Below are 11,437 nucleotides of genomic sequence, written 5' to 3'. Positions count from 1 at the left end.
ACAGGAGGGCAAAAGCTGAAGATAAAGTCCATGTAAAGATTTAATTCCTTCAACGCTACAGCTTGGACCGAGATCCCAAAAGAAAACAAAAAAAGTACATGATTATGGTGAGAGCAAGCATGGACATCAAAAGCATGGCAGCAAATTCTTCCCTTGCATAATGTTGAATGACGGGGGAGACGATTACATCATTTTCCTGAAGTTCTCTGCAGCTTCCTTCACTTTTTCAAGTTCAGTTTGACTCTGCCGGAGCTGTGAGGGAGAAAGGAGTCGAGTCTGAGCTACAGTTCCCACCTTGTGCACCACCCCCTCAAAAAAAAAAAGAAAAAACACCCAAGGACAAAACTCCTCTTCTCACCTTCTCAGTATCCTGCTCTTGCACCTTCGATGGCACCTTCTCCTTGTAATCACTCTTCGACATCTTCTCCCTCAGCTTCTCCACCTGTTTCTCCAAGTCACCTTGTTTCGCCACCAGCTTGGTGACTTCCTTCTCGATATCAATGAGACCCTGGGATGACAATTAAATTCTGGTGAGAATAATACAATTGCCACAGCCAATGGGGTTGCTCTCCATTCATTTTGAGGTTAATTAAAAGAAGGAAGCCTCTTTTCACTCCCGGCACGCCGACTAGAAATACGCGGTGTGGGGGGGGGGACAGGAGCAAGTTGTCACCTTGAGCATCAGGTTGACGGTGCATCTGTCGGAGGAGATGGCCACAGCGCACCCTTGTGGAACAGGCTGGTCAGCGGTGAGAGGAGCGATGGCCTGAGAGTAGGTCAAGGTCTGGATCTGCAGACTGAACTTCTCCACCAAGGACACGGTGGCAGAGTCGATGCACTGGAGGTAACCTTTGCCAAAGACACATTTTGTGCACCATTTATATAGAAATTGGTCTCAAAATGATTTCAATAGATGAGAGAAAATGTGTGCTTTTGTAGCAACATCACAATGTATCTTTTTTTCTTTCTTTTTTTTGAAGTTTTAGCTGTCACCATATTCAAGTCTTTCAAGGTCTGACATGGAGGAGAAATTTACATTTATTCAAAAGAAAAGCAAAAAGTCGTCCTATCCTATAAATTGGCTCAGTGTAGTAGGACTTACAAACCAAGGCCTCGCCATTTCTCCCATTCAATCTCCACTCGATGAATAAATTTATCCATCATTTAGACAAAGTTCCTGTGAGTCCTTACAATCTGCCTTGGTCTTGTTCAAGTTGTAGTCAGACCTCAGCGATCGGATGGTTTTGACCACGCTCATGATGAACTCCATGTCACGGTCGACCTCCTCGCTGTGCCAGCAGAACTGGAGGGAGCCACAGTCAATGTGAATTTAAATACACTTTTTTTTTTTCTTTTCCCTCCACCCCGCTGCAGCGCCCTCTTCCTGATCTCACCTCCTCGGTTTCGGGGTAGGACGTGATGCAGAGGCTGGGGGGGTCGCTCTGCGGCTTCCTCCTCGGCAGCCGCTGGTACAGCTCCTCCGTGACGTAGGGCATGAGGGGCGACAGGAGGCGCAGGCCCACCTCCAGACAGGTGTAGAGGGTCTGTCTGCACACCTCCGCCCGCCTCTTGCTGCTGCCGTCTTCCGCGGCTTTAGTGAACACCGGTTTTACACTTTCCTGGGGAGACGAGAACGAGACTGTTTAGTTTGTTCGGCGGGTTCCCGGTTACTGCCGTCGCCGCTGTTCGGGCTTCCTACCAGGTAGACGTCGCACAGCTCGTACAGCCAGAAGTTGTAGACGGTCGTGGTGAGGCTCGGGAAGTCGTAGGCCTTGAACGCGGCGTCGCAGAGGGCGACGGCGGCGCACAGCCGAGACAGAATCCACCTGTCGGAGACGCTCTCCTCGCCGCACAGCTGACGACACAAGTTGAAAACATGTTGGTTTCGTTGGCCCGGTGCCTTTTTATGGAGGTTTATGGATGTCAGGTATTTACAACGGGACCTTTTTATTCGCATCCCTCTGCTCTCACCTGGGCCTTTTCCACAGGTACAAAGTTCTCTCCCAGCGACCTCATGGCGAACTTGACAGCGTTCCACAGTTTGTTGCAGAAGTGGCGGTAGCCCAGGATACGGTTGACGTCCAGGTTGATGTCCCTGCCTGCGGGGCGAGTCGGTCGAAACCAAGAACTGACTTGAATTGGAGCCTCTATTAAAACACACTCGCCGTGAAAACACCACAAGTGTTTTAGCCACGATGAATTTAAAGCAACTATTCCGACGGCGCCCCGAGGCCGCAGGCGCTGGACGAAGCCAAACAATTAACCTTGCAGTGACAGGTCTGTGACGCTGCGGCTTGCAATATGATTTATGGAACCGAGGTTAACAATTAGGTGATGGGCCAATGAAAGCTCAACAGGGGGGGGGGGGAGAAAAAAAAAACACTAGAAAGAACAAAATAAGACAAATGAGATCACCTTGACTGGTGTAGGCACACAGGGCAAAGCGCAGAGCATCTGTGCCGCACTCCGGGATCCCGTTGGGGTAGTCGCACTTCTGGCCCTGCTTTGCCTTCTCCACCTCCAACGGATCCAAGTTGCTGTCCGTCAGCTGGGCGTGAAGACCCTGGGGAACAGGTGGACAGGGAGTCAGTCTCATCTCCAATAAGATAAAAAAAAAAACAAAACAGCAACAGTTTCCTCGACTTTTTTTTTTAATTTTATTTTTTTTATCGCCGGCCAAGAAAAAGGCCTTCGAAAAGGCTATAAACAACAAAATGAGTGCGGATTCAGTTTACTGGTCCTTAAGTGCCCTCTAGAGGACAGGCCTGCTTTGTCTGACTGAGCAGTTTCCGAGCGGCGGAGGGAGATTGATGACCTCAATAAAGCTTGCTGGAAAGCGCTTAATAAAGCTTACATAAGAATATGGGCCTCGCGGGAACAATGAGCGCATGGCGTCCGCGTGAAAGACGCGTCGGGAGGAAGAGAAGAAAGACAACGCACGCACGCATGCATCCGCGCATGCATCAAAGGGTGATTATGCCTCACCTCCAGGGAGATGCCGGTAATGACGTCCACGGGGTCGATGACGTTGCCCAGGGATTTGCTCATCTTCCTTCCGTGGGCGTCTCTCACCATGGCGTGCAGATAAACCTGCAGCAGAAAAGCGCCGGTGGTCATCAGAATTTAGCCGCGTGCCTCCGCCGAGCCCGATCGTCACCATCAGTCGCACCTCTTTGAAAGGCAGCTTGCCGGTCAGCTTGAGGCCCATCATCACCATGCGAGCGACCCAGAAGAACAGGATGTCGTGGCCCGTCTCCAGCAGGGTGCCGGGGTAGAACACGTTCAGGTCCTCAGTCTGGGGGTAGGGGGGGGGGAAACAACACAAATGTTTGAGAGCGAAACACACAGAAACTAGAGGAATTGAAGAAAAGGTGAGAGGTGGACTGGCAATAATCTGAGATTCTTCATCTATCGTTTCGTGAACAGTTTCATTTCGGAATCACAATTTAAGGCAAATTAAATCTTTATTTTAAAGTAATTAAAATATAAATACAACGAATGAGAAAATAATGATTTGATGCTAAATCGTTGATCTATTTTACCTCATTGGGCCATCCGAAGATTGAAAATGGGAAAATACCAGAAGAGAACCAAGTGTCCAGAACATCCTCGTCTGAAGACAAACAAAAGGCAAACTCAATTTATCTCTATCAACATGTAGTTATTCAAATTGCATTCGTGTTCATACATGAACAAAGGGGGCTTTTAAAATAATTACAGGGTGAAAAATGAGAATATCACCTTGTCTCAGGGAGATCTTGTCGACCGGCACGTTGAATCTCTTTGCAGCCTTTTCTCTCGCTTCCTCCTCCGACCTGCCACTCACCCAGTAATGGCCGTCCACGTCCTTGGGAGGGGAAACAAAATAACAACAACAACAACAAAAACAGCGGGGCATAAATAAAAGGAGGAGGACAAGGAAAATGTGGATGAAAGCACACAAGACATAAGTCATCTGTCCCGGACCTTGACGAAAGTGACATCATCTTACCTCTCCGGGCTTCACGGAGCCGTCAGTGACAGTGATGAAGTAAGCGGGGATGCGATGGCCCCACCACAGCTGGCGAGAGATGCACCAGTCCCTGCAAGGAAGGAGACAAAGCAAGTCTGGGAAAAGGTCCTCACACACCTGTTTGGAATCAGTGGAGTTTGACTTTGTGCCCATTCAAAAGTTGATCAAGGAGGAAGTTTAACTGGCAACCCTTTGCAGGAGGAATGGCTGCTTTAAAGGCCTGATTTATGATTTTTCTACTGGTAAAAGCTTAATATACTGACAGTAAATATATCAACACAAGTGTTTACTCACAGTACAATAAAAACCATTTGGTTCTCCTACCGATGGAACGGCTTTTATTTTCTATATAAGAATATACTGAGATCAAGGGTCTCGCTCCCAGTTAGCTGGATAATAAACCAACGAAGAAGAAGGTGGCCAAGGTATTCAGATTTGTGAGCGAATGAGCAAGCAATCTAAACTCTAACCACTGGATGGCAGAATTTTACACACTGTACCTTTAATAAGCCCTTTGTGTTGTAAGTCTGTTATTTTCTTTTTTCATTTTTTTTCCCCTTGTGGAGATTTCTTTGAGGCTGGTGATGAATTGCAATTTGTTTGTTTTTTAAGTTTAGCCAAGACAACAAACCAGTTTATTTTAAAATAAAGAGTGAAACTTTCAAGTACATTGACATTTTCAATATTAGATTAAAAAAAAAACCTGATACCTGATGTTGTCCATCCAGTTGAACCACGTCTTGAGGTGGTGGTCCGGAATGATTTTCAGTTGTCCGTCTCGCACCGCGTCTGCAGCCTGTTTGCCCATCTCTGCGCAGCTGACGTACCACTGGGGCTTCATCAGCGGCTCCACGATGTCTTTGGAGCGACTGTTGGGACAGTTACATCGCGGCTCTTAGAGGGGAAGACGGTCTTACACGTCGCGAAAATCTTCCAAGCACGACACCGACTGCGCTCCACAGGTGCAGTGGACTCCAAATGTCGCTGTACCTGCAGACGGGCACAACCATGGGATTGTCTTTGATTTCCTTAAACTGGCCTCTGTCCGTGAGAGCCTGGAGCACCGCCTTCCTCGCCTCAAAACGCTTCATGCCCTGGGAAACACACAGCAGTTCAGAGGTCAAACAAATGAAGACGGCGGATCTTCCGAGTCACAGTGGAAAAGCTCGGCAGCAAACGGAGAAAAAGAGAAATTAAAGTTTTTTTTCAAAGCAACAAAGGATCGTCTTTGTAAGTCCTTCAGAAGTGGAAAACAATATTGAGTATTCATATGCAATAAATAAGGATAGTTCATAAACAAGTGAATTGTACAACCAAAGCAGAAACGCGGATGTCAATGATGAGAAACCATACCAGGAAGGGGGCAGGCACGTTAATGAGCAGCCCGTTCTCATCCAGGATGTTGATGAAGGTCAGATTGTGTCTCACTCCAACCTCGTAGTCGTTGTGGTCGTGCGCCGGGGTGATTTTGACGGCGCCTGAACAGGACAGAAAACGGTGCAAGTCAGCATCATTACTCATCCCTGGCGCGCTGCAGGTGTTCAGCAGGCGGCCTGTCCTCCGGAAGATATGCCTACCCGTCCCGAAGCTCATGTCCACAAAGTCGTCAAAGACGACGGGCATCTTGCGGTCGCAGAAGGGATGCAGCACCATTTTCCCCTTGAGATGCTGGTATCTGGGGTCGCCGGGGTGGACGGCGACCGCCGTGTCTCCCAGCATCGTCTCGATACGGGTGGTCGCCACGATCACTTCCTCGTCTGAAGAGGGGCAGCAGAAAGTATTTTTCAAGGGAACTTTGTCTTTTCTTTTTGCACGTTGTACTCGCATCATTCTTACCCGTTCCATCTACTTTGTAAGCAAAGGACACCAAAACTCCAAACTCCACTTTCTCTTTGTAACCGGGGACAGGCAGCAAAGTCCTGCCAGTCAGCTCCTTTTTGTCCACCTACAAACCAGGCAGGACATTCAATGAAAGTGCAGTTGCATCACGCCACAAGATATACCGTATTTTCCGCACTATAAGGCAGTGCGCCTTATAATCCGGAGCGCCTTATATATGGATTGATTCTGGTTGTGCTTGCTGACGTCGAAGCGATTTTGAGAGGTACACGGCGCTCTGTCAAAGTGTTTTACCGTAGTACGACTTAGGTAAATTACAAAGCCGCACCGCTCGCAGCATTACGGCTATCGCGGAGTAATACATAACCCCTGTTTTACACCAGAAGCGTTTGCAGAGCGTCAGCAGAGCGTCCGCGTCGACGCAGTGAAACGCGGCCACCAAAGTCAATGAGCAGGTTTACACCAGGCGCACAGCGGCCGCGTTTCAGAAGCGTCCCAGAAGCAGTAAAACGCGAGCCGCTGGAAAAGAACGCCAGAATTTATTCTTTGACGCTTGCCGCGTCCCTCCTGCGTCAATTGTAGCAGGTGGGATCGTTCCGACAGGAAATCAATAGTGTAAAAACACGGTGGATCCGGTTGATTTTCATCATAACACACAATGTGCTGGATTTTGTATTTATATGTGCTGTACTTGTACTGTGAAACATCAACGTGACGCATCGGCTTCAACGCTGTTCAGGTCGGCCGTCAAACAAAAACAGATTTCACTTTGAATCTCAAACTATGATGAACAAAATGCATCTATACTTTAAATACCTGCATTTCGCATGATGCCAGCAGTTCGCGTTATTATTTTTTTTCTTTTTTACACACATCGATACTTCGAGACACTGTCCCAACAGTGTCTGGAAGTATCGATGTTTTGTTTCATTGTTGTTTTCTTTAAAAACACGCGAAAACTACCTGGATTGTCGCGCGATCTTGCAATCCTCGCGTGAACCGATCGAGACGCTCTGCTCGTAAAACGCGTCCTGTGTGGGAGGGTGCTGGAGCGTGAGCAGAGCGTCAACGCGGTCGCTCTATCGCGTAGATGAAGTGAGACAGTGTTCAGGAGTCTGGCGGTGCTGTAGAATCAAGCACTGATGGAACGTAATCGAACACCTTCCGAACCGTGGTAGAGAACCTCCGGTGGATTTCAACTCGCGTTGGTAACATATTTCTAGCAGTATCATTCTGTTTTTTATTTGTTACAAACAAGTTTTAGAGTTACTGTGAACGCAGTTAATAAAGTCTGACGGACTTATCTCTGATTCTTTTGTTTCGCTTAATGCGCCTTATAATGCGGTGCGCCTTATATATGGAAAAAGTTTTAAAATATGTCATTCATTGAAGGTGCGCCTTATAGTGCGGAAAATACGGTAGTTAGAAAACATTTGGCGATACGAATTCCAATCTTTTCTTTAAAAAAAAAAAAAAAGTGAAAGGCCTTTTCTCAGAAGTACACACCTAGGGGAAAGATTGGAAAAGAGAGGCTGATATATGCACAAATGTCCACAGCTGGACAGCAGAGCCAGGCCCATTTAGTCAGCAGCGTAGCCTCAGGGGCAACAGTTGAGCTCTTATGAAAAATCTTATTTGAAAAATCTGTGTTGCGTCAACACAAAGCTCAATAATAACAAAAATATAATAATATATAATAATTGGATTCAGCAATGAATAAACCAAGAACACTTTTAAAGAATCACAGCAATCAGTGTTTTCATGCATCACTTCATCTCGCTGTAGTTCAAGCTGAGTGGAAGTCAATCCAAAAAAAAGAAGAAAAAAAAAGAAACCTGCCTCGATGTCTGAGATGGCTGAGTTCAGTCTGCAGGACCAGTTGACCAGCCTCTTGCTCCTGTAGATCACTCCCTCATCGTGCATCCGAATGAAGGCCTCTTGGACGGCGTAGGACATTTTCTGAACAGAGGCGGCAGGATGAGCAACGTATCCGCACTACGTGGTCACGGTGCTTCAAAGGTGCAGAGACACTCACAGGGTCCATGGTGAAGCAGGCCCTGTCCCAGTCCAGAGAGGAGCCCAGCATCTTCAGCTGGTGGTAGATGCGATCGCCCTTCCTGAAGTGAAAACACACAGACGCTCACGTCACTGTCAACTTGCGTTTTCCAGCCTTAAGTTTCCTTTCTGCAACCATTTACTCCACTCACTCGTTCTTCCACTTCCAGACTTCCTGAACGAAGCTCTCCCTGCCCAGATCATGGCGGCTCAGGCCCCTCTCTCTCATCAGCTTCTTCTCCACCACTACCTGAGTGGCGATACCAGCGTGGTCACAGCCGGGGTTCCACAAGGTGGTCTCGCCTCGCATCCTGTGCCTGGAGGCAGCGATGGAAAACAAAAGTCAACAAACTGGCAGAAAACCTCAGCGATACTGAACAGGCTGCAGGACTCAGCCTGGAACCCACCATCTGGTCAGAGAGTCCTGGATGGCGTTGGTGAGAGCGTGGCCCAGGTGAAGCGACCCGGTCACATTAGGCGGAGGGATGCAGATCATGAACATGCCACGGGGGTTCTGGTCCATGATACTCTTCCTCTGTCAGGGGATTAGAGGGAGGCAGACGGGGTATTACATGGGAGGGTGGGGACTCTGACAAAACAGCTGAGGGGGGAACTCAACACACTGACAGACTTTCTTACCCCATACTCTGGCTTGAAGAATCCCTGCTTCTCCCACCACGGATACCAGGCAGCTTCCACATACTGTGGACTGTAGGAGTCGGGAAGAGGGCAAGCGACATCTGAAGAGAAGGTGAAAAGAAAAAGAAAATGTCAAGACGGTGCTAATGTGTGGGATGAAAACAAAACAAATGTTCAGAAGTGTTCAGTTCATACAGGCACAAACAACTCGGACCAACATTAATGGCACGTGTAAAACATCAGAGTGGGATCTACTAAAAACAAAAACTTGTCCTGGATGTTTTTAACTTTTACATTTACATTGTATTAAAAAAAATGTATTAAAAAAATATATATATTGCCAGATTTAATTTCTATATGGTTATTATGTTTTGGGTTGTTTTTGCGACAGCAGGTGACCGTCAGGTTCTTATCTGTTTGTTTACTGTTCTTGTCTCAATTTAAGTTGTATCAAAATTTCATCAAGACATCCAACTGGTACGTGCTTAAAGAGGAAGTTTGCTGTCTTCCTAGGAGTGCAGGATACCCGGACTTTAGCAAAAAATAAAAGGACTATAATCTGTAGCACCTTTACTTCTGCTGTACTACACAATTTGCCTGTCCGTTCCCAAAAAAATACACAATTTAAAAAAAATAATGTATATATTGCCATGCTTTCTATAAGAAGAACTAAATATCCCCACTCAACACAATTCACTCACCTTTTTTCTCCCCAGAGGCAGTGGAAGAAGTGTATGTGATCACACCCAATTCCTTCTTTTCTGGTTTAGCCTTTTTCTAAGAGAGGGAAGACGGACGCAATCAGTTAAATGATGGCAGGTCAACCCATAACTTCTGTTTGTTTGAATTTGCATGAGTTAACCATAAGCACCTCAGCTGGCGGCAGCGTCTTTTTCTTTGCCTCCATTTCCTTCTTCTGCTGGAACTTCTCAAGCTTTTCTCTCTTCTTCGCTTCTTTCTTCAGCTGTGCCTCTGTCTTTGGTGGTCCTGAGCAGGAAAATACATGACAAATCAGGGGCTATTCAAGACAAGCGTTGACATTGTCAAAATTGAATAAGAAAACATCCGACAAAGTCTGACCGTTAGTTGTGGCATCGCCAGACTCGGCGGCAGGACTGCTGTTTGTAGCAGCAGGCGTCTTGACTGTGACTGGCACCATCTTCTCACAAAGAGGGACTTTGCCCAAAACCTTCAGAAACTGTGGCTGGTTGATGCAAGTGGTGAACCACCGGGTGACATTGGTCAGGACCTTCCTGTCTGATGGCTCCAAGACCTTGAAATGAATTCACACGGCGAGGGCAAATGAGAAGGGCTGTCCTCGACTGATGATCCAGTGCAATAAACGACGACAAATTACTTTAGATCACGCAATCGAAAGTATGTGACCCAACCCGCTTAACCAACAAACGGCGCGACTTACATATTTAAAAGGCAGCAGCACAGCTGCAGCGACAGCCATGTCAGCCAGGGTGACACACTCCCCGACCAAAAATGTTCTTGGTTCCAGAGCCTTGTCCAGAACCTTAAGAACACGCATCAACTCTGCCCGAGAACCGTGTTGTGCCTGAGGAAAGACGGTAGGTCACATGAGATCACACACCTCCGGGGACAAACATTCAGACAGGTCCCTCGGACACTCTGCCCACCTTTTTGTCCACTGCTGTCACTCCCATCAGTGGGAAAACCACAGCACAGGACTGGGGGGTGAGTTCATTGTCTGCAAAACTGAGCCACTGCCAAACTTGACTCTGCTGCTTTGCGTCCGCACCAGCCTTCTTCCCTTGTAGGGCCAGGTACCAGGACACAGCGCTTGCCCCATTCAGGACGGCGTCACCATCCCCACTCGCGTTCAGCGACAGTGCCGGCCTGAAGCGGGAATTCAGGGATGCAGGAGGCTCCTCGGTAAGGATCCTGGGGCGGGAGGAGGAACAAAACTCTGCAGCTATAAGAGCCAAAAGGCTCTTGAAGTCATCAGGGTGAGGAGACACATAGAGAGTGGCCATCCTTGGGAGAGACACAGATAATATGCATATTATTGTTATTATTATTATTATTATTATTATTATTATTATTATTATTATTATTATTGTGTTACTTAAATAATGCGCGCCTTATTGTTTGTAATCATTTGTGCGGATCAATCACAACTCAACAGTGTAACTGCATTCTAACAAAACATTTATTCCCTACTAACAGATTTTGACAAGGTTAATGTCATGATTTAATTGTTGTTTCTCATGCTCGCATTATTCCAACTATAGTGGCTGGCTACCTGCCTCAGCACCTCCGCTGCCACAACAGGAGAACTGACGTAAAGTTACACCAAACACGCTACTTGGCTAGGCTAACTAAATGGGAAACTGAAACTTGTGTTTGTATGCGTACACTTCATGCGACTTAAATGTGCCGGCAATGCATTGAAATCATTTGAATGTACAATTGTTTTTTTTTTTACAATCTCTGAAATAATTTCTCTCCTTACCTTTCAATGAAACGGAGACGTCAGCTTAGCATTCGCAGTAGACCCACATGAGCTGAAGCCGTACCGCGTCTGTCACTCGTCTGACGCAACGGCAGGACAGCAGCGCAACGTGTTCCGGCTATGATCCACCACTTCCGCTTTAAAACGGAAGCGAAGTGTTTTATTTTCTCATGCTGTTTATTTGCATCTCATGCTTTTCATACAATTTGTTAGTTGAAGCTGACCGAATATTTGTGTATTCAAGATTTTTAAAATAATTTTGTAAGGGAATAGAGACAAGTTTGAGATAAAGGGTTTTTTGTTTGTTTTGTCTTCTGTAACTGTTGGAATGTCTAAAAAGATGACGACACAATTTATTAATTGTATTAAATGTACTACATTGCAATGCATTAATATATTGTATAAAGAAG

The 11,437-nt window shown here is 46.6% G+C and overlaps 1 protein-coding gene across 1 annotated transcript; it reads right to left on the bottom strand.

Moving 5' to 3' along the window:
- Nucleotides 1-16: 16 nt before the first annotated feature.
- Nucleotides 17-11,165, bottom strand: vars1 (valyl-tRNA synthetase 1). Its single transcript, XM_076041200.1, has 29 exons — nucleotides 11,028-11,165; nucleotides 10,192-10,549; nucleotides 9,966-10,109; nucleotides 9,626-9,818; nucleotides 9,417-9,532; nucleotides 9,247-9,322; nucleotides 8,546-8,646; nucleotides 8,314-8,441; nucleotides 8,059-8,223; nucleotides 7,887-7,968; nucleotides 7,691-7,810; nucleotides 5,849-5,957; nucleotides 5,590-5,769; nucleotides 5,366-5,490; nucleotides 5,003-5,106; nucleotides 4,723-4,881; nucleotides 3,992-4,082; nucleotides 3,742-3,847; nucleotides 3,543-3,613; nucleotides 3,170-3,295; nucleotides 2,986-3,090; nucleotides 2,416-2,563; nucleotides 1,972-2,099; nucleotides 1,700-1,855; nucleotides 1,395-1,619; nucleotides 1,192-1,303; nucleotides 674-849; nucleotides 359-508; nucleotides 17-252 (listed from the first exon to the last, which is right to left on the bottom strand). Exons 2-29 carry the CDS (start codon nucleotides 10,546-10,548, stop codon nucleotides 184-186), a joined length of 3,822 nt encoding a protein of 1,273 aa, XP_075897315.1. The 5' UTR covers nucleotide 10,549; nucleotides 11,028-11,165; the 3' UTR covers nucleotides 17-183.
- Between the last annotated feature and the right edge of the window lie 272 nt (nucleotides 11,166-11,437).

The sequence above is a fragment of the Nelusetta ayraudi genome, unplaced genomic scaffold (assembly GCF_046127955.1).
Source record: "Nelusetta ayraudi isolate G7.1 ecotype Tasmania unplaced genomic scaffold, CSIRO-AGI_Nayr_v1 ptg000063l, whole genome shotgun sequence".
In the NCBI taxonomy this organism is placed as follows: Eukaryota; Metazoa; Chordata; class Actinopteri; order Tetraodontiformes; family Monacanthidae; genus Nelusetta; species Nelusetta ayraudi.
Note: the sequence above shows the minus strand (reverse complement) of the source record. Positions and strands in the feature narration are given on the sequence as shown.